Source organism: Eutrigla gurnardus, assembly GCF_963514095.1.
Source record: "Eutrigla gurnardus genome assembly, chromosome: 11".
In the NCBI taxonomy this organism is placed as follows: Eukaryota; Metazoa; Chordata; class Actinopteri; order Perciformes; family Triglidae; genus Eutrigla; species Eutrigla gurnardus.
In genome coordinates this window covers 27,530,544-27,557,205 of record NC_139925.1, presented here as the reverse complement: position 1 = coordinate 27,557,205, position 26,662 = coordinate 27,530,544, and the positions used below count along the sequence as shown (strand labels likewise).

Genomic DNA, 26,662 nt, shown 5'->3' with positions numbered 1-26,662 from the left:
TTATGAAAGTCTTTTCACAGACATGTGGCCTGTTTCATGTTTGGTCATGAGTCTCTAGAGACATAGGATGTTGTCCTATGATGAACTCTTCCAGAGAATATGTGAACATTCAAAAACAAGTTATGGGTTATATACTGTTGGTTCTTTGATCAACACCTCAGAGTTGTCTGATTGTGTGTTCAGATCATCAGCTGGTGGTACAGTGTCCGGACCTCTGCGTCCCACAGCAGCGCCAGTGGCCACACCGGCCGCAGCAACGGCCAATCGGAGGTGGCAGCTCATGCCTGCGCCAGCATGTGTGACGAGATGGTGGTGCTGTGGAGGCTGGCGGTGCTCGACCCCACGATGAGCCCCTGCAGGTAGATCACTGAAACCCGGCTACTCACTGCTCATACACCTGTTTTAAATGTTTTGGTATATCAGCGTATTCGTCACCGAGACAACATATTTTTGAAACTGTCCCCAACGAGGTCTGAGGATTGTCTCAAGTAATCGGCTAGTGATTAATTTTTACATTTTCAAAAGCAGAATTCTGGATGAACTGTCCCTTTAAGTTGGGAGTTAAAATGTTTTCCATGTGAAAACAGCCAATATCGGGGTACCATATACATGGTACCTCTCAGATTTTGCTGAAAAGCGGTAAAAATATGCCTTATGTTACCAAACAAAGGAATCTTAAGTTTCAGGTCAATATCTCAAACGGTTTGCCCGTGGCATCCATTTGAATTTCAAGTGCCACATCCCTTTTTGACACATTGGAATTTCGCATTTCATTTGTTGCCATATTTGGAGGCCCAACTTCTGTTCTAATAGTGATAGAAGGCTGAAAATTGGTCTGTTAGTTCATTGTAGTTTGTACTAGACAATTGCAGGCAGAATCCACATTCCTTACTGTTTGGGTGAGAGGTGGGTCACCAAAGTCCGAGAAATTTTTGACGGCATTTGTGATTTTTCACTTTTTGGGTGCCCCTAGCACCACGATTATTGATCATATTTATACTAAACAGGATTATCTGTTATATTTGGGAACTTTGCTCTTGCCAAAATTAATTTTAAGGGTCTGGTACCACTGGTGGGGGTTTTATGGGGGTCCTAAAACCCTTTTGGGCAGAGGTGACTCTTTTGGAACTCCATATTTGGACCCCCAAATGATGTGGGCACTTGATGATCCTAATGGGATCTATACCAGATAAAGATACATATTTCTTTTAGTGAAATAAAATCTTTGACTATGACGCTCCATCATATGAATTTTATTCTTCATAATGCACCATTTTGGACATTTTTTCCAGAAGTCTGGAATGTAGATCAGGGAGAAATTACTGATGATAAAGCAAAATAGTGGAAATAACTTAGTATTATGCTCACTGATGGCAAACAATTAAATATTAAGACTGCTGGCCATTAAGTTCCTGAAAATCACAAATACCCCTTATCCCCGATAAAAGAGATCTGCCTGCGACAAGCGACTTGCAGCACGAGGCTGGAAAATTGAGTTTTGTGGCTGATCTGACTGCGAGTGTTCTGCTTCCGGGTGTTCTGTATCCAAGTATTCTGAATCCGATTGTTGTCCTGCATCGACATCTGTGAATATATCTGTAAATATAATATATATTCTTTTCATCCATATCTCATTTTTGGAATTTGGTATAAAGCAATGATGTGATCGTGTTCCACTGATCGTTTTGGCCGAGGCGTAATGTCTCTCCAATTCGTACGTTTTCTCATGTTTCTTAATATCTTTTGCACTAGCAAAGAAGAATGTAATGTTCTTAATGTTTTCTTTTGCCCATTGAAACATCTCAATTGGTGTCAGAATATGGTTTGTATCAGTGGCCTGCAGACTTTCATCTGGGATAATTATTATTATTAGTTTATTTAAAAGGGGACAGTGCAATTTCATAGAACACATGGTTAAAAAAGCCAGAATTAGCCAGAAGGCTAGTTTTCATCTGTAGTCCCCTGGCCATGATGTAAAAAAGGCAATAAAATATGATAGATAAGGGGTTAATTTCTGATTTTCAGGAAATGAATGGCCAGCAGCAAGAGCAAAGTTCCCAAATATAACAAATAATCCTGTTTAGTATAAATATGATCATTAATCGTGGTCCTAGGGGCACCCAAAAAGTGAAAAATTATTTTGGCCGTCAAAAAAAAATTGGACTTCGGTGACCCACCTCTCACCCAAACAGAATTGTGTAGTACAAACTACAATGAATTAACAGACCAATTTCCACCCTTCTATCACTATTAGAACAGAAGTTATGGGCCTCCAAAAATGCCAACAAATGAAATGCAAAATTCCAATGTGTCAAAAAGGGGCGTGGCACTTGAAATTCAAATGGACGCCACGGGCAAACCTTTTGAGATATTGACCTGAAACTTCAGATTCCCTCGTTTGATAACATAAGGCATATTTTCACCACTTTTCAGCAAAATCTGAGAGGTACCATGTACATGGGTGGCTGAGTTGGCATGGAATGACCCATTAATTGTGTCTGCTCTCTTGCAGGCGTCTGGAGCTGGCCGGCCAGCTGAAGCAGTGGCACCTGAAGGTGATCGAGATAGTGAAGCGGGGACAACATCGTAAGTCCCTGGATAAACTGTTCCAGGGCTTCAAACCCGCTGTGGAGTCCTGCTACTTCAACTGGGAGGTGGCCTACCCGCTGGACGGCATCACCTACTGCAGCGCCGATAAGAAGAGCGCCACATTCTGCTGGTCCAGGGCCGTGCAGCACCAGAGAGGAGTCAAAGCTGCTGCAGGAGCAGGAGGAGAACCTCCTGAACCAGGGGGAGGGGGTAGAGCTGAAGGCGGAGTTGGGGGAGATTATAAAGGAAGAGGGCATTCTTCCCAACAGGAGGTGGCAGTGAGACCCAAGGAGACCATACTGACCAAGCGGAAGGGTCTGTCAGTGAGTGGAGGTGGAGGGATGCTGGTCCGTCTGGGAGGGGGCGTCTCTCTGTCCTTGGAAGACGGAGGAGGGAAGTGCATGTACAAAGGGCCGGGCTCCTCCTCTGGAGGGAAGCTGAAACTGACACAGGGAGGTGGGAAGGGGGCGTCTGCCGGAGGTCCTGGAGGAAGTGGAGGGATTGGAGTGGGTAAGCATGCGAGTGCCAAGCGGAGGACCAGCAGTGAGGACAGCTCCCTGGAGCCGGACCTGGCTGAGCTCAGCCTGGACGACGGCTGCAGTCTGGCTCTGGGGGCTGAGGCCAGCAACACCTTTGAGTTCCTCCCCCCGCCACCAGAGATGCTGCCCTCCCCAAGCCCACTGCTGCGAGACTCACGCAAGTACAGCAACAGCAGCGGAGGGAGCAAGATATTTGAAGCAAAGCGTGTTAACCATGCATCAGCTGCACTTCCTGCTGCAGAGGCTCCTCCACCGCACACAGTGGTGGTGGTTATGGACATTGCCAGTGCTGCAGACAAGGAAGGAGAGCTGGAGGTGGAGCATGCCAGCAAAGATGAGGATGTAGATTCAGCTGGCAGTAACCAGCCTTCCACCTCAACCACCACGCCAAGATCAGGCACTGCTCAGACATCTGCCAAGCCACCGAGGAGCCGCAGAGAGGCGGCCTCTGCAGCGTCAGCAGCACCTGCTGGGGGAATAGCGAGCCAAGGAGGAGCAGAGGCTGTAGGAGGAGCTGCAGGAGGAGAAGCTGTGGGGGAGGATGACTATCAGGCGTACTACCTGAGTGCTGCCTCAGAGGAGGGAGCAGACAGACAGCTAGTCGACAACCACCAGGAGGAGGAGCCAGACATCTTTGCAGGGATGAAACCGCTGGAGCAGGAGGGACGCATGGAGGTAAGGAAGGAGGACCACAGTCCTGGACTAGGAAGCAGGGTTTGAGGTTAGCGAGGTGACTTCAGGTTTAACTCTGGGTTTTCAGTCCTACGATGGTGGTTCACATCTTACCAGGTAGATCACCATGGTAACTGATGCTGCACACCTGACACCTGCTCTGGAGCAGGTTATGTTCAAGATAAGAGATCAGCACCAACTCCTGACCAATCAGATGATGTGATCTTTTGATAATATTACATTAATAATAAGCAGGTAAAGTCATAATAAGACTCATCTCAGTGATTTATAACTAGCTGTCCTTTCTGCGTTTGTCTGTGTGAATATGTAAATGAATAGACTTATAATGTTACCGACCATCTAGAGCTCCATAGAAATGAATATAATTAGCTACATGTGTGTATTGTGTTGTGTGTGTGGGGTTGTGTGTGTGTGTGGGGTTGTGTGGTTGTGTGCGTGTGTACAGGTGCTGTTTGCATGTGCCGAGGCCCTCCATGCTCATGGCTACAGTAACGAGGCGTGCCGGCTGGCCGTGGAGCTGGCCAGAGACCTGTTAGCTAACCCTCCAGACCTGAAGGTGGAGCAGCCACAGACGAAGGTAGGCAGGAAGTAAAACAAGTAACAACCTCATTGCCCATAATGGCATGGGCAACGTATAAGCCTGTGTAGTATCGTTAATATTAATATATTAACGTGAATGTGAAATCAGACGTTTTAAACAACAACACAAAAAAGGGCTGTGAAGTCCTGGAGGGACTGCTTAACTTTTCACGAAAATCACAAAATCTCCTCATCAGGAGTAAACGGTGTGTTCTAATGTCGTCATTCTTCTTTCCCTGGTGGTTGGGTAGGGTAAGAAGAGCAAGGTGTCCACCAGCCGCCAGACGCAGGTAGCCACTAACACGCTGTCCAAGGCCGCCTTCCTCCTCACTGTTCTCAGTGAACGACTGGAGCTCCACAACCTGGCCTTCAGCACCGGCATGTTTTCCCTGGAGCTCCAGAGACCGCCGGCGTCTACCAAAGCTCTGGAGGTCTCTCACACGATACACACTCTTACTCCTCAATCCTGCATTGAATGCTTGCAGACTGATGTCATTCGTGTCTGTTGTCAATTATTTATGCTAAGGAGGCTACATCCCACCCATTCCGGTGTCCGATATGTGACCTTATTTGGGGGAAAGAATGTTATCCTGTTTCAATTGTACCATGAATTACACATACATTGTTTGTACATTAGCATCATGTAGTTTAGTGGGAAAACACTCAGTGAAACAAAAACAAAGCCGAATGGAAGTGAAAATAAGAGGAAAAGCTGCACAAACCACGACGAACCTGGCAAAGACAAAATACTGTGTGTGTGTGTGTGTGTGTGTGTGTGTGTGTGTGTGTGTGTGTGTGTGTGTGTGTGTGTGTGTGTGTGTGTGTGTGTGTGTGTGTGTGTGTGTGTGTGTGTGTGTGTGTGTGTGTGTGTGTGTGTGTGTGTGTGTGTGTGTGTGTGTGTGTGACCAGGTGAAGCTGGCCTACCAGGAGTCCGAGGTGGTGTCTCTGCTGAAGAAGATTCCTCTGGGTCTGGTGGAGATGTCAGCCATCAGAGAGAGAGGCGAGCAGCTCCGAGACGGAAACTTCTGCGATTACAGACCTGTGCTTCCTCTCATGTTGGCCAGCTTCATCTTTGATGTGCTGTGTACTCCAGGTAAGCACCAACTGTGCTTCTTTGATGTTGGATGCATGTTTGCAGGGAATGGTAAATGGACCTGCATTTATATAGATATATAACTGGCTACTCAATGTTCTTCACACTACATTCAGTCACTTTTACCTGTTCACACACACATTTATACACTAATGCCAGAGGAGGCACCTGCAACTCATTCAAACACATTCATGCAACCGGGTCAATTTGGGGGTTCAGTATCTTGCCCAAGGACACTTCGGCATGCAGACTGGAGGAGCCGGGATTCAAACCGACTACTCGCTCTACCTCTGAGCCACAGCCGTCCCAAGAGAAGACTTTTGTTTTACCAATTCAACAAAAAGATACTTTCAGTTGAATTTTTGTCTTGCATAGTTTTTCTGACAAGACTGGTGACTTTCATCTCGTAGTAACTCCAGTAAATGGTCAGCGGAGATAATCACCACAGGTGTAATTTAAATAGATTGAAGGCTTGTTTCTAACAGCTGCCATCACTACGGGCAACCACGGAGGCATTCAGCTGAGAGTCACCAGTTAACACGGTCACTGGTTAAAGCCAAACACCGGCGGTGGTGCCAATAGACGTGTTGACAACCACTGGCCTGTTTGTAAAAGTCAATAAAGTGTTAGTGGGTCATGCTATGCAGAGTCGCAGTAAAGTCTGAACAGGTGAGTCTTGAGTCCTTTTCGGAAGATGGCAAATGACTCTGCTGTCCTCACATTGGTCGGGAGTTCGTTCCACCACTGAGGCGCCAGAACAGAGAAGAGTCTGGACTTTGCTGAGCGACATTTGTTTGATTTCAGCGATGGTGGTACCTGCCGGCCAGCTGAAGTAGAGGAGCGAAGTGCTCGCTTCCGGGCATGAGGTTTGACCAGTGTTTGAAGGTAGATGGGTGCCGTTCCATTGATGGCCCTGAAGGCCAGTGCCATCGTCTTGAATTGGATGCTTGGTCACTTCCCTCACGGGGCGTACCCACCAAACGCGATGAACGCGATTCAATCGCGCGACAAATGAAAACGCGTCGCGCTAGACGCTCCAGTTTTGACGCCGGTCCAATATGCCAAAAAACGCCTCATCGCGGCATCGCGTCATCGCATCGCGCGACGAGCCCGCCCAAACAACAACATTTCTTCCGCCATTTCATTCTCTCGTCGATCATGGCTGAGATAACCACCATCGCTGCACTGTATCTACTCTGGAGAAGTTCCCAGCTTCGTCTGCGGGCTAGGCGCCGACGTCGGTTCTGGGTGCATGCTACCCTACGGAGGCGGCGTGAGCTCGGCGAGTTCCACCGTCTCCTGCAGGAGCTGCGCCTGGACGACGGCCGGTTCCAGCGGTACTTCAGGCTGACTGTTGCCCAGTTTGGAGCGGCAAGCCGGCAAAAAGTCCGTACGACAGCACGTCGGTGACGATCTCAACGCTGATAGGCTGTCGCGGCGCGTCTTCACGCGAATTCGCCGCAAAAGTTCAATTATTTCAACTCGAGCGATGGCGCGATGAAGCGATGGCGCGATGAAGCGATGAAGCGATTTTTCGCGTCCATCGCGTCCATCGCGCCGCGCTATCGCGTCCATCGCGTCGCCCGGCGCGATGAAGCGTCAAATCGCGTCTTTGCATTGACTTTACATGTAATCTTGTCGCGCGATGAAGTTTCATCGCGTTTGGTGGGTACGCCCTGTCACTGGTTGTAAAATTCCAAGATGGTGACGGCCACATGTCGAGCTTGAGGCTTCAAAACCAAAGAGTGATGCCTCCATGACTACATCCACTTCTTATATACTGTCTATGGTTCTCATATATTGTACTTCTGCTGACAAACTGCATGTTGACACGTATGTCATTACTTGTTAGCTGCAAAAGGGTCTAACTGTTACACAGCCCAATGGCATGCTGGGTACAATTTGCTCTCTGATGTTCATGTAAAGTTTTGCCCCCAGATGATGCGTTAACTCAAGTGTTGCTCGGGGATACCACTATGTGATGACGGGTGTATTAGTAAAGGTTCCCCTGCCAGAATCAACCTGATGGTGTTGCATTAATATGGATACCTAGCTTACCTTTCTTCTGGGTTTACTTCCTGCCTGACAGGAGCAGGTGGCAGCTGACTGACTGATGAAACAACATTGTTATTTTTCCATGTTCAGTAGGAAGTTGAAGAATTAACATCACTTTCACTTTTATCCATATTGTTTGTGCAGCCGTGTCCCCAACGGGTTCCCGTCCACCAAGCCGTAACCGTAACAACGAGATGCCCGGTGATGAGGAGCTGGGCTTCGAGGCTGCTGTCGCTGCTCTTGGTAAACAGTTTCTTAGCCTGTTCCTTCAATTGGGTTCTGGTACTTTTTCCACTTGACCAATTCTTCAGGCCCCCCGTCTTTGTCCATGCTGTCCACTGTACCCTATTCCCCCCCCCCCCCCCCCCCCCCCCCCGTGTCCTGCGTTAATCTCTCCTCTTCGTGTATATAAAGGTATGAAGACCACAGTCAGTGAGGCCGAGCATCCTCTGCTGTGTGAAGGAACTAGACGGGTCAAAGGTGACCTGGCTCTGGCTCTCATGATCACCTATAAGGACGACCAGAGCAAGCTCAAGAAGGTTTTACAAAAACAAGCTTATTAAATACTGTTTAATGTGATATCTGAAACAATACCGTTTTTTCGTTTTATATTTTCATAGGAAATTTCCATGTTCTGTCATCTATTATTCCTTTACTTTTCCTGGTGTGTTCGTTTTTTTGTCATGGTGTGGTTCCGGTGTCGTATTGGAGTCACAGTTCTGGTATTGTGACTATTATGAAAGCAGCGTGAGAAGATTCTTCGAGTCAGCCAGGCAGAGCAAAGTCTCCTTTGTTGCCCATGTTCTCTAGCAGAGGATGAGAGAGCAGCTTGATTGATTGTGATACTCACATAAACACCTCACAGAAATGACAAGACCAACACGCCTCCTGTATGTTTGCATCGATAAAAAACTAGAGAGAGACAACAGTCTGGATGATGCTCACCAGCTTTTCTCATATTCCTCCAACTTGTGTAGTTGTGTCAAACTCTGTGAAAGAAACGGAAACAATGAAAATCACATTGAATACCTAATGATCGGGAAGATTGGAGTATGCAATAGCTAAAGAGCTACATACTGTTGGTGACCAAGCAGGAACTAGAAGGATTTGCATGTTGAGCTAAGCTTGTGTTTCTTCTTTCTGTGTGAATCTGCCTCCCAGATTCTGGATAAGCTGTTGGATAGGGAGAGTCAGACCCACAAGCCTCAGACTCTCAGCTCCTTCTACTCCAGTAAGCCAGCCACTGGCAGCCAGCGCAGCCCGTCCAAACACACTGCAGCCAGCCACAGCGGAGTGGGCGGAGCCACTGGTGGAGTCTCCAAACACGCCCCCTCATCTTCATCTGCCACCACCGTGGTGGCCTCGTCCTCCAGCTCTTCCTCTGCTGTGGCACTGGCTGGTGAAGATGTGGCTCATCGGGCTGATCTGAACTCAGTCCAGAACAATACAGCAGTAGAGAGCACGGCTGAGACCAGGGAGCACGGTGAGAACCTGCACCACCACTACCACTAACACCATCACCACCACAACCACCACCATCACAACCACAACCACCACCATCACAACCACAACCACCACCATCATCACTACCACCACCACCATCACAACCACCACCATCACCACCACTACCACCACCACCACCACCATAACAACCACCACCACAACCACAACCACCACCATCATCACTACCACCACCACCATCACAACCACCACAACCACCACCACAACCACCACTACCACCACCACCATCACAACCACAACTACCACCATAACGACCACCATCATCACCACCACAACCACCACCATAACGACCACAACCACCACCATCACCACCACAACCACCACCACCATCACCACCACATCCACATACACAACCACCCTCACCACCATCACCACCACCACAACCACCACCATCACCACCACAACCACCCTCACCACCACCACTATCACCACCACAACCACCACCACCATCACCACCACAACCACCACCATCCACACCACCATCACTACTACCACTACTCCCCATCACCACCACCATGATCACTACCACTTCCACCACGACCACCACCTGGTTGTTAAAAGTCATCTTTAAAAAACAAAGTTCTGTCCTTGCAGTGTCAGATGGGCCTGCTCCATCAGGTGAGCAGCAGAATGAAACGGCTCCATTTAAGATGGAGGCCACGGTGCCTAGTCGTCTGGCTCTTGGAGCTCGTTGTGGATACAACCAACGCTGCTGGGGCTCACCAGTCCGGCAGAAGAAGAAACACACAGGTCAGTATTACACTGTCACAGAATTAGACTGAGTATGTTGGCCTCATATTTTTGATACTCCACAGAAAACGGGAACCCACACACACACACACAGTAATAGTGATGTAAATGTTTGGACAGGCATGGCGAGTATCGACAGCAGTGCTCCAGAGACGACCTCGGACAGCTCTCCAACTCTCAGCCGGCGGCCGCTCCGGGGCGGGTGGGCGGCAACATCCTGGGGGCGGGGCCAGGACAGTGACAGCATCAGCAGCTCATCGTCTGATTCGCTGGGCTCCTCCTCCTCCAGCGGCTCTCGCAGGGCAGGGGGCGGGGCCAGGGCCAAGAGCACCGACACCAGCAGGTAATACAGATAACATGTATTATCAAACCACATAATGTGCAGTGGCGTGTTGATATACAAGCACCTGTTACCTTACAATATTATTTATATATTATATATTATTATTATCAATACTGCTTGAATACTGCTCTCATGCTTTCAGTAAAAGGTTGAATTTGATGTTCAGTTAGTTAGTTACCTGATATTTAAAGTGAGAGCAAATTAAGAAAGCATTTGGACCAATCAAAAGAGTCAGCAAACATACAGAAGAAGAGGACTACAGTAGGGATGGGACCATCTAGGATTTAATCGCAAATTGCATTTAAAAAAAAAAACTGGTTTCTCTCTGTTATTGTAAACAACTGAGAAATAGAGCCTGATTTTAAAAATACAGTGTAAAAAAAACGTTAAATGCATTTAACCTTTATTTATGCAGACAGATCTGATGATTTATGAATTGATCTAAATCTTATTTACAACGTCCTGTCAGGAAGTAAATGGTCCTCAGTAATGACTAACATTCACCCATTCACACACACATTCACACACCGACGGTGGAGTCAAACACGCAGGGCGACAGCCAGCTCGTCAGGAGCAATTAGGTTGAGGCGTCTTGCTCAGGGACACCAGGCACTCAGCTAGGAGGAGCCGGGGATCGAACCAGCAATCTTGCGGTTACCAGCCAATCTGCTCTACCTCCTGAGCTAATTCCCCCCAGGAAGTCTAGCATGTTTCCATCACAGCCGTCACTTTCACCAATAGGAGCACAGATCTATCTGTAAATAATCATGAAGAGAAAGAAGGACGATGTTGTGAAATGGAAGAAACATTTCTGTTGCTATGGCAGCAACAACCCCGCCTCTTTGATGTTTCCTCAAGGGACGATCACGACAGAGTGAAGAGAAAAAAAAGCTGAAGAGAAACAGCAGAGTAGTGATGACATCACACGTGGTGAAAGACGAGCAGCTGTGATTGTTCGGAGACGGGCATGTAGTCTACCATGTCTCTGACTTTATGACTCTATAATCAGCTGATCTGACAGATATCCTGGAGTCTGAACCAGGTGTACACTGGACCAGGACCAGGGGCCCGTTCCAGAAAGCAGGCTCAACCAACTCTGAACCTAACCCTGAACTCTGAGTTGACTAACTCTGAGATGGGCAACTCTGAGTTTTCGGTTTCAGAACAGCAGTCCTGAATTAGTTCAAACTTCAATCAGCTCTGAGTATGTAAACTCTGAGTTACGCGCGTGCCTGCCGACTCTACAAAGCCATTATCAATGGAGCTCCGATACTACGATTCACCATGGCAACGGGGAGAGCGTTATTAGATATTACTGAGTGTTTATGTCGAAAACGAGCTCATCCTTAGAAAGCGGAGCAACGTAACTGCATCAAAGTAGAGACAGTTGTCGTGGCAGACATTTACGGCCTGACTTAATGCGTATAACTGAATAAAACAGTTGCTTGATCTAAAGTTATTTTCACATCCACAGCGTGACACTGGTGTAACGGTTAGCAACGCTGTCTGCGGTGCAGGCGACAGGGGTTCAACTCCTGTAGTTCACAAAGTAGCTGAATGTAGAAATAACCATTTTCATGTAGGTGTAATCCCCCAGGCACAAAAATAAAGTGGCTGCAGCTGAAAATTAAGCATAACAATAGTGCACAAATACGTAGACTAAGGCATATGATTTTAATCACATCTACATATTAAACAGTAAATATAAGCGGCTATTTCAATAAAGAAATGTCCTTTTTCAGAAAACTCCCGTTCGCAAAAAATCTAAAGAGCTCTGCAAAGAATCTGCATAATATCCGCGATATGTAATGTTGAAAATGTCGGAGAATATTGTTTAGATATGTGATCGGTAGGAAAAAACGGTAATTTCCTTGTAAGTAATCAAAATCCTCTCCCGACGTAAAGCTGCTAGAATCACTTTTATTTCCATATCAATGGTTGACGAGGAAAGGACGGCAATTTTTGTTGTTCAGATACCGGAAAAAGGCGGAGACATGTAGGAGAAACTCAGGGTTTGTTGAAGCAAACCTGCCAGCGAGCAGGTTAGGTTCACAGAGTCAGTTACTATGGTAACTGACCTAAAGGTTGAGTTACCTCTCTTTCTGGAACGGAAAACTCTTATATCCCTCTTCTCAGGGTTAAGAAACTCAGAGTTTCAGGAAAACCTACTTTCTGGAACGGGCCCCAGTCTGTCTCTAAAGATGGAGGGCTTTGTCGAGCAGTTGATTTACAGTCTTTGTTTGTGTCTTCATGTCTCTCTCTATGTTCAGGTACAAAGGACGCCGTCCGGAGTGCCATGCCCCCCATGTTCCCAACCAACCATCAGAGGCAGCGGCCCACTTTTACTTTGAGCTGGCCAAGACGGTGCTGATCAAAGCCGGAGGAAACTCCTCCACCTCCATCTTCACGCAGCCCTCAGCCAGCGGGGGCCACCAGGGGCCCCACAGAAACCTGCACCTGTGTGCCTTTGAGATTGGGCTCTATGCTCTCGGCCTCCACAACTTTGTCTCCCCCAACTGGCTGTCCAGGACCTACTCGTCCCATGTGTCCTGGATCACTGGTAAGAGATTTTGAATCGGAAAGGCATTGAGATGCAGCTCAGCAGCATTTGTCAAGGTTCATAAATCAGGAAGAAAATGTAATTGTGTAACATTATGAAAGCGTGTGTGATGGCTATCCCTATGCTCAAGTTATTTTAGAGATTTCCTGCTTCAGTTTTTACCACCCGAGAACTGCTAAAAATTGAGTCTCGTCCAGTCAGCCATGATCTGGCGGGCTAAAGTAACATTTACTACGCCATCAAAAGAGGCATGACTCTTGCGTTGTGAATGGATGAAAGAGAAGATTTTGTTTCCTGTCTCCGTTCTCAGGCCAGGCCATGGAGATCGGCAGTGCTGCCCTCAACATCCTGGTGGAGTGTTGGGATGGTCACCTGACCCCTCCAGAGGTGGCGTCCCTCGCTGACCGAGCATCGCGGGCTAGGGACCCCAACATGGTCCGGGCAGCGGCAGAGCTGGCCCTGAGCTGCCTGCCTCACGCTCACGCCCTCAATCCAAATGAAATCCAGAGAGCCCTGGTGCAGTGCAAAGAGCAGGTACTGTTCACAACATCCGATCCACCTGGTGATCAATACACAGTCACAGGCTGCTGTTAGTGTTGCTCAGTCTAGAGATGACAAGATAAAATCAATGTGAAACTTTATCAGTTGTTTTGTCCCTTAATCTGATATACTGATTAACAGCATCCAGCATTCACACTGAAATGCCTTCAGAAATCGCTTTTCTTCTTTCCTCAAGATATTTTAGCTGCTCATGTAGTCATATGAAAAGAAAAAGTGATGTTGAAAAACTGGATTATTGGGAGTTGAAAAGGGTAATCACAGTATAAACTGTATAAATATAAATACTATAAATGTGAAAATCATAAAAATATTGTATCATGATTTAAGTAGTGATAGTGATAGTGTTAATATCATATCGTTACTTAACTATAGTGATAACATCATATCGTGACTTAAGTATCGTGAACATATCATACCGTGACTTAAAGCTCTAGTCTACGATTTTTTACTTGAGCCAAACTTTAGCCAATAGTAGCAATCCGGTCCGCATGGCTACTATTGGCTAAATGTACCGATCCAATCCTCACTCTCCTGCTCACATCTCGTCCCGACTCACTTCGCGTTTGAAACTACGAGCGGAGAAGACGGTTGATGCCCTGAGCAGTTCAGGTATGGAGCAGGGCTCTCATGTGATTTTGGCTGAGGCTGCGGTGTCAGCGGGGAGGGAAGGAGGGGATTGTGGCAAGCGATCGCCGAGCAGTTTGGGATCGGGGACGTTCTGCAGTCGGGGTGAGAGAGAAATCCGACCGGCACCCGCTGCATTTACACCTATAATGTGTCATCATTCATGGCCGTAATAAACACTTTTACTGCTTACTGAACATGTTGTGGAAGTCCCGGACCAACCGGGAAACTAAACGGCGTCCTGCCTGAGGTCATCCTTTACCCGGAGGGAATGTTCCCATTCATTGTCTATGTAAGAAGCCGTGTAATGCCGTCGCGTCGCGTCGCGGCAAGTTTCGAGAGACGGCGCCGCCGCCCGCAAGCTCTCAATAATCTTTGAAACAGCATCGTGTTAAGGTCGTATTGTTACTTAAGCATCGGTTAAGGTTGTATCGTGACTTAAGCATCGTGATAAGGTTGTATCGTGACTTAAGCATCGTGTGGCGGCCGTATCGTGACTTAAGCATTGTGTTACTGTCGTATCGTGACTTAAGCATCGTGTTACTGTCGTATCGTGACTTAAGCATCGTGTTAAGGTCGTTTTGTGACTTAAGCATTGTGTTAAGGTCGTATTGTGACTTAAGCATCGTGTTAAGGTCGTTTTGTGACTTAAGCATTGTGTTAAGGTCGTATTGTGACTTAAGCATTGTGTTAAGGTCGTATCGTGACTTAAGCATCGTGATAAGGTTGTATCGTGACTTAAGCATCGTGTTACTGTCGTATCGTGACTTAAGTATCGTGTTACTGTCGTATCGTGACTTAAGCATCGTGTTAAGGTCATATCGTGACTTAAGCATCGTGTTGCGGTCGTACCGTGACTTAAGCATTGTGTTAAGGTCGTATCGCGACTTAAGCATCGTGTTACGGTCGTATCGTCATTTAAGCATCGTGTTACGGTCGTATCGTGGCTTAAGCATTGTGTTAAGGTCGTTTTGTGACTTAAGCATCGTGTTACGGTCGTATCGTGTCTTAAGCATTGTGTTAAGTTCGTATTGTGGCTTAAGCATCGTGTTAAGGTCATATCTTGACTTAAGCATCGTATTGCGGCCGTATCGTGACTTAAGCATCGTGTTAAGGTCATATTGTGACTTAAGCATCGTATTGCGGCTGTATCGTGACTTAAGCATCGTGTCGCGTCGTATCATGACTTAAGCATCGTGTCGCGTCGTATCGTGACTTAAGCATCGTGTCGCGGTCGTATCGTGACTTAAGCATCGTGTTAAGGTCGTATCGTGACTTAAGCATCGTGTTGCAGTCGTATCGTGACTTAAGCATCGTGTCGCGTCGTATCATGACTTAAGCATCGTGTCGCGTCGTATCATGACTTAAGCATCGTGTCGCGTCGTATCGTGACTTAAGCATCGTGTCGCGGTCGTATCGTGACTTAAGCATCGTGTTAAGGTCGTATCGTGACTTACGCATCATGTTACAGTCGTATCGTGACTTAACAAATCCTTTTGAATCTTGAGTTTCTGCATGTAATGTTTCTTTCTTTTTAGTTTAGAGGATATTGTTTTAATTTAGTTTGAGATGTATTCTGAATATTATCTCCCTAATATGATCTTCATTTTCATTGTTTTGGTTCATTTTGTTAAAAAGAATATAAATTGAATGAAATCTTAAGGAAAGAGATAAAAGTATGTTTTATATTTTGTATTATCATATCTTGTCATATGCAAGTGCCTTCATCATTTCAAGTGTTAATTGTGAAAATACATGTTGTTGAAATGAGTTCTGGCACCACAAAGTGGAAGTGGAATCTCATAAAGTGAATCTTTTCCTAATTTAAAATCTGAATCAACTTTTATTTTCACACTTTGTATTGTACAGAGCACATTTAAAGTGGAGCTGAAACGTCATCTCCAGAGTTTCTATCCTCCGTATGGTGACGTATTTCCAGTGAAACAGGATAGGAGGCGGGACATAACGTCGGGGGTAAATTGATTTGATGGTTGCAAAGATTAGCTCAACACTTTCTCTAGCTAGCTCATTGATGGATGGATGTCATGATATTATTCCCTGAAATTGGTTGATTTAAACAAGTCATATTAAAAAATGTTTAGGATGAAAAAAATATTGGATTTTGATATTCAAATACCCAGGTGAACCCCTTACTTGTAAAAAGTATTAAGAGCAGCTTGGGGGTGCAGTGCCTTGCTCCAGGGCACTTCAGCAGTGCCCCGGAGGACTGCTGTTGCCTCCCAGCTACCTGTCCACACTCTGTACACTGTCTGTGTGGGGGCATGAGTCAGCAGACTGAGCTACGGCAGCCCCATGGACACATTTTTCTTGATGTTAAAGTTGAATCTAGTCATTATAAAATCAGTCTAAAAATGTATCCATCTTTCTGAAAGCTGCTAATAATGGAGCCAGTGAAGGAGACAACGCATGACTTATTAAGTAAAGTGAATGAATGAGCCGTGGCGTCCCTCTTCACTCAGCATGTGTCCCTGTCCGTCCCGTCTCCCTCCCTGCAGGACAATGTGATGCTGGAGAAGGCCTGCATGGCAGTGGAGGAAGCAGCTAAAGGTGGGGGAGTGTACCCTGAGGTCCTCTTTGAGGTGGCTCATCAGTGGTACTGGCTGTATGAGCAGTCTGTGGGCGGGGGCTCCAGCCAGCAGCGGGAGACCTCTGGGCGATGCGGGGCCAACGGGGGCACGGGCAGGAGGCCCCCAGAGTCCAGCTGCGTTGTCCTCGACCCCGGGGCCAACATGGAGTCTGCGGGGGTGGCGACGGTCACAGCCTCGGTCACCGCAGCAGCCGTGGTCCCCGTCATCTCTGTAGGCTCCACCATCTACCAGTCCCATACCATGCCGGGCCAGGCCATGGCTCACCCCCACAGCCAGGGCCTGCACCCCTACACCACCATCCAAGCCCACCTCCCCACCGTCTGCACCCCCCAGTACCTGGGACACCCTCTGCAGCATGTCCCCCGACCCACCGTCTTCCCCGTGGCTGGGGCTGCATACCCACAGGTCAGGACTCCTCTCTCTGCTGCTTCCTTTCAGCTGGGGGTGAAAGTACAGAAGTCAGCTGTTCACCTGTTCAAAGAATCCATGAGGAACATGTTGGGCTGCTGCTCATGATTATTTATAATTTATTGATTGGTTAGTCTACAACCTGCTCAAAGAATTGTGCATCAGAACACCTGATAGGAAACCCAAAGAAGAGAGCAAACTGTACCCAGCATGCTCTAGGGCAATGGAACAGTTAATATTGTAGCCAGCGGCAAAGTGAGCTGTTCCCAGCATGCCGTTCAGCCTGACATATATTATATATAATAATAATATTATAATAATAATAATATTAATAATATTGACTAATATTGCTCTTGTTGCTTCTGGTGCAAAGACGCCTTCTGTCATTTATCTTTCACAACAATGTATAGAGACAATGGGGAATTTAATGGATACATTTACAAATGGTGATTAATCCACAGCTACCCTTTGACTAATCTGATTACGATGTTTAATCGTTTGACAGCCCTTTTATATATATATATATATATATATATATATATATATATATATATATATATATATATATAATTACACACATCTATATACATATACACATGCATGTATCTACTTCCTCAGGGGATGCATCCAGCCTTCATTGGGGCCCAGTACCCGTTCTCTGTGGCCGCTGGCCCCCAGCCTCCAATGGCAGCCACAGCTGTGACCTTCCCCGGTGTCCCCGTACCGTCCATGACCCAGATCGCCGTCCATCCCTACCACGCTGAGACCGGCCTGCCCCTCAGCACCACTGTAGCAGGTCAGGACCATCAGATCCAGAACAGTAATCAATGTTATTATTGTACGTCGTTAAGCCATGTGGTATTATGGGACGTCTTTATGTTCGATGATGTTTTGTCTTACAGTAGGCAGCGTCCACTCGGGCCCCACCATCCAGGCCATCCAGGGGACCCCTATGACCTCCCTGTCCTCCCAGTCCAGCTCATTGATCAGCAGTCCTTTCCCTGTCGAAGACGAGCAGCACAGCCAGCCAATCAGCCAACAGGGCCTGCACTACCTGCATTCTGCCTACAGAGTTGGTGAGCAGTCCGGTTCATCATGTTGTTTTCTACTCTCACTGTGCACACGGTGTGAATGTGATGTCTGCTCTCCTGTTGTGTAGGCATGCTGGCGTTGGAGATGCTGGGAAGGAGGGCTCACAATGACCACCCCAACAACTTCTCTAGGAGTCCCCCATACACCGAGGACGTCAAGTGGCTTCTGGGACTGGCTGCCAGGCTCGGTGAGTCCACACACACACACACACTTCACATCGGGCTGCTTCAGTAACGAGGGTCAGTACAAAGCTGGCTTTGCCTCGACACTGACCCTCGTAAATGGATCTGTCCCCACAATATGGGCCCGGCAACTTCACCTGCGTCACATACGTGAGCCATAGTGATACATCCACATAAACATTGCCGCATGCTGCCACGTAGCGCAAGTGGTGTCGTCTCCTCTCCGAGTAGGCGATGACAGACGGAGCTCATTAGCATTTAAAGGTGCAGACACAGAAGCAGCATGTTCTCAGTAGAGCTCATTTGAGCAACTTTTAGACAGCTGAAATTCAGGCCCACAGATGGGTTTGGGGCAATGCATATCAAAAACAGTGTTGTTGGACCTCTGTCAGCTGTGTGGAATTGATGAAAACAGTATAATATGTGACCTTTAACTTTCTGCGATACGATTGAAGTGAGTACCAATCGGAATGTAGAATAGAGATGATTGACAGTTGAAGTAAACAGAGAGATCCACAGAGTTGTCGCTTGAAGTCGCCACCGGCGGCAGTGAATTTTTTTGCCAGCGAGTAGAATTCAGCGAGAAAGCGAGTGACGGGCGAGTAGCGACGTCTGTGAACGGGGCTATACGCGCCGTCAAACTCGCCAGCTGAGGGGAGGTAGGCGTAGGGGACCCCTTGCCATGGCAACGGGGGAAAACAGAACGTTGATGAGCCAAACCAGCCGCGAGGATTTCCCCTTACAATAAGCGCTGCTGCCCTCCTGTTTAGGCCTATCATTAGAGCCGCTAGTTAAGTCCATTTGCCTTGATAAAATAATTTTGGGCGAACATCGAGACTATGGCGGCCTAAATTATACGATGGCGTCCGAAATAAGACTATGGCGATGCGCCATCGTCTCGTCAATAGGGGAATTCGACTTGATGAAGCCGCCTGCAGCGCACTACCTATGCGATGCATGATGGCTAGAATTTGTGTCCAACTAAGCAGCCGACTGCAAAGACGTCACAGGGTCGCGACCATATCACGTGACCCAAAACATCGCGGGAACAAGTTTTTAAGTTTGCTTCTTGCAGAGCTTGGCAGAGCTTGGCAGCGCGGTCTACGGCGGCTGCAACCGGCTTGTCCACACCTCCGCTACAGCGGAATGGTTCTCATTGGTTAAAAGTTCAATAACGTGTGTTCAGGTCCGCACTCAGCGGCCACCTTGTGGTGAAATGATTTGCCTTTTTATTTTGGTCACTTTGATGTCATGGCTTAATTTAAAGTTCTGTGCATTGTGCTGTGAGTAGGCTATAGGCCTATTTATATGATGTGAGGTCTGGTTAATACAAACATAGAATGATAATACAAATATACTGGGAAAAAAAGAATGCCTTCCACATGTTGCCTTTATTTTAATCGAGTAATTTCTTATCGAAAATTAATCGTTAATCGATTAATTGTTTGCATCCCTAGTCTGGCTACAGTATATCACATCTCCGACATCAGGGAAACAAACGCTCTGGCTGGTTTGTATTTCTTTCAACCAATCACAATGGTCGTGGGCGGTGCTAAGCTTCGGAAGCCGCTGTGGTTTGGCAGCAAACTAGTGTCGAGAGGATGTGATCTTGTGTTTCACACGCAGACACACAGGTGATGGAGGGCAGACAGGTGGAGTGAAGGTCACAGACACAGTAGCTTATCTGAACCAGAGAATATTCCGCTGACAAAGATCCTCACTGTACTCTGATGTAATGCGGCCCCGGTGCATTTCATGTGGAGTGATCACTGCACCAGACTCCATTCAAAAAAAGAACCTTTTCTATGCTAGATTGCTTGTCAGGTCATCGACCAGCTTTAAAAGTGACATATTTTCTTTATGATCAGCGCTGTGTGGTGGATAGTTGGTTCTACTAACAGCCAATTAGGCTATGAGGTTTTAATTCACATGAGGTGAAATCTCTCAAAATCAAGGTATTGGAATCAAAACAATAACCCGTTATCACAGCAGGAGGTGGTGAGGAGACAGCAGCTATCTCTAAATGCATCTACATGTCTGCTTGGTACCTGTTCATACGTCAGAATAGATATTCCAACAGACTCCACACGATCCAGACAGGATCGTTTCCACACAGTGAGAGGATCCATTCACACAGATTTAATCTATATGAGCGGACGTCCTACTCGCCTAAAGTTCACTTGAAATTTGAATTGACGGACAAAAAAAATGAACCGTCGCCACTTTCCTCACTGTCACTTCCTGTTTCTCCTCATCTGACCAATCGGCTTCTTTCTCCGTCTCTCCCCGTCCTTCCGGTCAGGAGTCAACTACGTCTACCAGTTCTGTGTCGGAGCAGCAAAAGGTGTCCTCAGTCCGTTCGTCCTGCAGGAGATCATCATGGAGGCTCTGCAGAGGCTGAACCCCGCCCACATCCATGCCCACCTCAGAACGCCTGCTTTCCACCAGCTGGTGCAGCGCTGCCAACAGGCTTACCTGCAGGTATGCTGCTTTCACCCGGGCCGGACGGACAGACGGACAGACGGTCAGACGACAGACAGACAGATGACAGATGACAAACAGACAGTCACACTTCCACCTGTCAGCAGGCACAAGCTTAACTCATTTTCATGACGAGCAATTCACTTTGGGTTGGGTTCACTGACTGAGAAAGAAGGTTGTGTCTGCAGCTGACTTACAAGACTAAATTTGTCCCACAGGTGCTCGGCTATCAGTACAGCTACCGTCAGACTGAGCACATTACAAACATGGTTTTGAATGAATAAACATTCCACACTTCTTATCAGTTCTACAGTAAAGGTACAACTGCAACAAGAGAATAGAAAGAACAAGCAAATATGGAATAACTTATCTATTAAGAAACAATAGTCGTAAATAATCTGGTTTATTCATTCTGACAACTATAAGCTTCTGAAAGCAAAGTGATGGTCATTCTTCTGACCACTAGGTGGCCAACATGGGTTCAATATTCAGTTTGAGTTCTTAAAATTATCATGTATGTAGCTTCTAACTCATAAAAACCTGATTCTCCATGGAAGAGTGACATTGTGAATGTAGCAGGATCCAGTTGTGTGCAAACAGTCCTCTGCTTTAGGGGCGGGGCTACCTTATGATTGACAGGTCGCTACCATGCTACCAATGCAGTTAGCTACTAAGAACACTTAGCAGTAAAGTTGACCTTGAATTATGAAGCTAACTTTGTTAGCAGCTTCAAACCAGAATCCAGGTGGATCCAGATCCAGTAAGGGTGCTGCTCTGCTGCTCGGTTGTTCATCAGATCCACCCATCGCTCCTCCACAGTCCAAATATGGTCACTTACTTCACTGTTTACAGAAGTTCCAAGTTGACGATGGCCAAAATCCTGAACACGAGGCTTCAAAACCGTAGTCCACAAACCAGTGGGTGACGTCACTGTGACGACGTCCACTTCTTATAAGATCATGGTCACAGATTTGTGGGAAATTACCTCGGGCAAAATGCCGAAATGCAGCCTTCCAGAAAGAGTTCATAAATGTCTTGAAACTGTTGATGATTTGACGGTGAGACACAAGTGTGTGATTGTGTGTGGACGTTGGACTTTGGGCCCATCATGCGGGGATGCACCAAACCAGCGGGTCATTCCTGTAGTTCCTTTGTTAAATTACCATCAGGAAAGAGCAACGAACAAAACCTCCTAACATGAAGCCTCCCCTCTTCTGTCTGTGTGCCTGCCTGCCTGTCTGTGTGTCTCTGCAGTACATCCACCACCGACTCATCCACCTGACGCCGGCCGACTACGACGACTTCGTCAACATCATCCGCAGCGCCCGCGGCGCCTTCTGCCTGACGCCCGTCGGCATGATGCAGTTCAACGACGTGCTGCAGAACCTGAAGAGGGGCAAGCAGACCAAGGAGCTGTGGCAGCGCATCTCCCTGGAGATGGCCACCTTCTCCCCCTGAGAGGGGGCTGGTCCCGGGCCCACTCGGCCTCCAGCATCGCTACTGCCACTGCACCGAGCCAGGCGCACCCACCGGTCCGGGTCTGTCAGGGACCCAGACCACGTCAGCACACAGGCAGTACAACTAGCTCCACAGAGACTCTCCATGCGTTGGCTCCACCCAGAGCTCTTGACTGACACCTCACTCCCCTTTTATCATGTTTGTGTAGCTGTGGAATTAAAGTGTACTCCTTCCTGTCTTCATCTTACTCGTCTCTTGCATCTCCCCCAAACTGAAGACTTTGATGGGGGAGGGGGGCGGGTCACCTTAAGTTTAGTTTTGTATGGAGGGAATCGCTGCGTGGCTCGTCGTCACGCTGCAACATTCCTGTCCAAAGTGGTCGGCCTCCTGCAGCTCGTCACTGTGGATCCGAATCTTTGCAGTGTGGAACAGAAGGAAGGAAGAGATTTAATATGAGAGATTCTATTGTGAGTACGGGTGAGGCTTTTTCAGTATTTTGTTTGATCCTTTTTGATACTTTGTATAGAATATGACATGTATGCAGAGAGAGGAACAGGAAGCAAGTGAGAGCGTGTTGAAGGTGTTGTTCTCGTCATCGTCGTCGTCGTTGTTGTTGTGTGGGATCCCTATTTGCATTTCAGCCTGCCTGAGGAGTGATATGAGAACAGACCAAACCCAGAGGCCACCTAACCACTGCTGGGCCACGAAGGACCAGCCAGGAGTCTTTGGACTTGTCAGTCGGGCTGGGGAGCCGGAGCTCTTGAAGGCCATGTAATAAATCCTATAAATTGGATTTTTCCAAACGATTTCTAGACATTTAACAAATTCATTTGTCAAGTTGAGCGCACAGCCCTTCTGACCCCCGAACAGCCCGACGCTTCCCATTGGAGCGTTCAGCCTCTCTGCGTGGAGCTGTACGGACGTACGATGGCCAACCAATCAGTCGGCTCATCCTGACTGTCCAAGTACATGTTTAGGTGTGGTGTCTTCTTTCCTCTTTTTTTTTTTTTTTTGGCCCCCATCGGTCTTGAACCATTCCAGCCTCAGCCACACTGAAAGATGTGCTAATCTGTTTCCAAAGGGTTTGGTTTCACCGGAGAGAAGCAGGTCGAGGTCTAAGTTTGTGTTTTTTGAGGGGAAGGGTCTCAGACAATCCCACACAGTTTACAACCTGAAGGTCTCTGGTGTGTTCAGGGCAATTTGTCCAAACATTCACTTGGCTCACTACGATGAGAGCAGGCTGTGGTTTGGCCTTGGAGGCCCTGCGTGGCCCCCGTCCTTCAGCGTGGTCATCTTGTAGACATGGTGCTGTTACTTTAAGACATGTTGACGTTCCATCTCTGTCCAGGCAGCTGCTGTGGTTCTGAACCCGCCTTTCTGATTGGCTCTGGACCTCGCAGGTCAAGGTGACTTCGTAGAAAATGTACTGTGATATTTTTGTATTCCTCAAAAAGTGTAGCTTGATTGAAGAGTTCTATATGTGCTGATTGCAAAAGGTTCTAATTTAGAGTGAAAATAAGAATAAAAAAATGAATAAAAAGCAATACTAAAAGTGTAGAGTTTACTTAATAAAGATAATTGAAAACACTTAACTTGTTTGACTGGTGTGTTGGTCCGATCCTGCTCCTGGAGCTGCCTTGTGTTCTCAGCTGTGGCCACAAGAGGGAGCAGCAGGATCAGATCTTCAATCCGTCAGCTCGAAACCACACCAACGTGTCGTATACTGTATGTAATAACATGTATGAATGTATATACATACAGCATATGACACATGTTGGTGTGTGTGTATATATATATATATATATATATATATATAGTTTTCTTTCTGCTAAACGGTCCCCATTTACTCCTGTTGGTCATTGAACTCCCGCATGTCGTCACTACGTAAGGCCCCTCACACACAGCACTAGAAAGCAGCTGTTTGCTACGGTTACTCATTTCTTTCTTGCAATGTGTAGCTTTTTTTTAAATATTGATAACTTTTCAGCGTCAGGTGTGGAGTCATAACACTCTCAATTTCACACTTGGCCCAGCAGCCAATCAAACAGAACAGGAGGCGGAATTTACTCCTTAACCGCTTCCTTCCTGTTTTGATGGCATAGATGTGGCAGGAACAGGAACTAGGGAAATGTCACTCCTGAATTAGCTTCTTTGCACCGGCTCCCAGTAATCAGGCTGACGCGTGCTTCCTAGACCAGAGCCATCCGCCATCAGGTGTCACTCCTGTGGAACCATCAACATTTAAGGCTTCTCTCTTTGATGAGGCGTATACTTGGGGCTGGCTCAGGCTTGGACCAGACCTAAGTATAAGAACACATGGTGACACAGTGATCACAGACACTTTAAACATCCTACAAAATCCCTTATACAGCTTTTTCCTCGACTTTAACTCATGAACATAATGAATGTCCTGTTGTGGTCAATTAGTCAATTTACATAACCATGACATCGCTTCCAAAATGGCTACCTGCCTGGTCACCACATTTGACAGAACTAGTGTTTTTTAAAGTAAAGTGTCGACACATTTAACTTATTAAACTCATTTAAATAAAACAAGTCATGAAAATATTGCTGTGACAGATATTTATCACATCGTCACAGATGAATGGATGGATATCGTCTGTTGTTGAATTCAAAGCATATTTAAATAAATGCAAACATACAAATAATACCTAATTTATTTATTTATTAATATCATTTTGCATATCAGCAAATAAATCACACAAACCTGATTTTTTTTAATCATATATCAGTCATATTAAAATGTAATTTCATTTATTTTGTTTAATGTGAATAAGAAGAATGAGACAGTGTTCAAGATGCACTGAAGATCATCCCAGGAGATAATGGGAGTGTTGGGGATGTGGAGATGAAGACCCTGATTGCACTCCCAGCAAAAAAAACTGACATGAAGAGTGGTGAGTAAAGTCAGTGTGCTGATTCACTGGTGAATACAGTGACTCAAGTGATTTAGATGAAATACCTCAACCAATCATAAAGCTGGAGCAGCAGAATCCACCCGAAATTAACCGTTTGAGTGTTTCAGGAGAGTCACACATACAAACAGCAGACATGCTTGACTTACTGAAGGACCAATCACATGGAGTGTACAAGGGTCTGAATGTCACAGCAGCGGGCCGGCCCAAGTCTTTTAGAGTGATCGTTTATGAACTACTGTCCCCCAGGGAGATTCAGAATCAGAATCAGCTTTATTAGCCAAGTATGCACACACATACAAGGAATTTGACTCCGGTAGGACACACTCTCATACAGTAGACAGTAGACATACATACAAATGTAAGGCAGTTGCCTATTTTGGCCAATAGATGGCCCTGTTGTATTATTTATTTATTTATTTATTTTTTAAATTTTTTAAATGTTTTAAATTTTGTATTATTATTTAGTATTGAAAATACAAACTCTCAATGAGGACAACAGCAACAGTAATACACATGAAAAACAGGCACGGTGTAGAGTGCAAACATAACAGTAGGGGAATCTTGAAAACAAAAAGGAAAATAATAAATAAATCAAGGCAAATAAATAAAGTACAATTTCCCAGGCATACACGTTCAACATAAAAACAGAGCAGCAGAAGATAAGTTAAATTTAAAGTTTAGAAGAGAAGGAGACGAGAAATATTTAGACTTTTGTTGCATACTTGTTTGTTTTTTTTAGGGATTAAAAGAATAACTTAAACTCATTTATGAAACATGCAAAGGAAGGTTTGGAGTTCCTCCATTTTGCACAATGGATATGATATTTACCCAAGAGTATAATAATCTTTTTGTGTCAGAAACAGCCACGGTTAGATGATCTAAATAAAAGAGAATATCATATAATTTCAGAGGCAGTACATCTAAGCAATCCAATTATATATGTCACACCAAAAAAGATGTGAAGTGGGACAAAGAAAAAACATATGCTCTAGGGTTTCATCTTCTTCATTACAGAAAGCACATTTATCCACCTCATAACCAAATCTTTTCTTAAGAAATTCTGCCACTGGATACATTTTGTTTATAACTTTAAAGTGTGTTTTCTTTAACTTTAGGTGGAATAGGCCATTTGATAAATTTGGAGTGTGCTTTGTCTAATGTGTTTGAATTAACAGAATCAGATCCCTGCCAAATGACCCTTCTGTCATAATCGTGAAACATTTTAGACTTTCAGAAAATTTGTAATAAATTTGTTATTACATTTCTTTTCAGACAGATTACAAAGTCCTAAAAATAACTTTGGTAGAACTGATGGAGAATTATTGTACATCATAAAAATTTTAATCAAGTCAATCAGAGGCAGTGGAATAATATTACATAACTTGGAATATTCTCTTTGAGAACAGTTTAAGTTGTATTTTTCTGTAAAGTCTGTGTAGCTTAAAATGACACCATTATCGTCCATTAGATCAGTTATATACATAATGTCTTTCTTGAACCAATCACTTTTAAAGATTGATTTTCGATTCAGTGTTATTACTCTGTTGTTCCATAAAGTTGAGTTATGGGGGGAGAAATTGTGGGTA

The 26,662-nt window shown here is 46.0% G+C and overlaps 1 protein-coding gene across 4 annotated transcripts in view; it reads left to right on the top strand.

The window, feature by feature from the left end:
• Positions 1 to 22,373, top strand: part of zswim8 (zinc finger, SWIM-type containing 8) — a 71,713-nt gene extending 49,340 nt beyond the window's left edge. Inside the window, exons 9-27 of one of the 4 annotated variants that reach the window (XM_084021589.1) lie at positions 184 to 359; positions 2,513 to 3,803; positions 4,267 to 4,398; positions 4,652 to 4,831; positions 5,310 to 5,493; positions 7,693 to 7,791; positions 7,963 to 8,087; positions 8,710 to 9,031; positions 9,664 to 9,819; positions 9,940 to 10,162; positions 12,433 to 12,722; positions 13,033 to 13,256; positions 15,777 to 15,881; positions 16,424 to 16,921; positions 17,543 to 17,720; positions 17,827 to 18,000; positions 18,084 to 18,203; positions 20,501 to 20,679; positions 21,934 to 22,373. In XM_084021589.1, the coding sequence (XP_083877715.1) occupies positions 184 to 359; positions 2,513 to 3,803; positions 4,267 to 4,398; positions 4,652 to 4,831; positions 5,310 to 5,493; positions 7,693 to 7,791; positions 7,963 to 8,087; positions 8,710 to 9,031; positions 9,664 to 9,819; positions 9,940 to 10,162; positions 12,433 to 12,722; positions 13,033 to 13,256; positions 15,777 to 15,881; positions 16,424 to 16,921; positions 17,543 to 17,720; positions 17,827 to 18,000; positions 18,084 to 18,203; positions 20,501 to 20,679; positions 21,934 to 22,137 (4,860 nt within the window). In that variant the 3' untranslated portion in view covers positions 22,138 to 22,373. Of the gene's footprint in view, positions 1 to 183; positions 360 to 2,512; positions 3,804 to 4,266; positions 4,399 to 4,651; positions 4,832 to 5,309; positions 5,494 to 7,683; positions 7,792 to 7,962; positions 8,088 to 8,709; positions 9,032 to 9,663; positions 9,820 to 9,939; positions 10,163 to 12,432; positions 12,723 to 13,032; positions 13,257 to 15,776; positions 15,882 to 16,423; positions 16,922 to 17,542; positions 17,721 to 17,826; positions 18,001 to 18,083; positions 18,204 to 20,500; positions 20,680 to 21,933 lie in introns of all 4 variants that reach the window. The other 3 variants (XM_084021588.1, XM_084021591.1, XM_084021590.1) reach the window with 3 other exon arrangements.
• Positions 22,374 to 26,662: the final 4,289 nt, after the last annotated feature.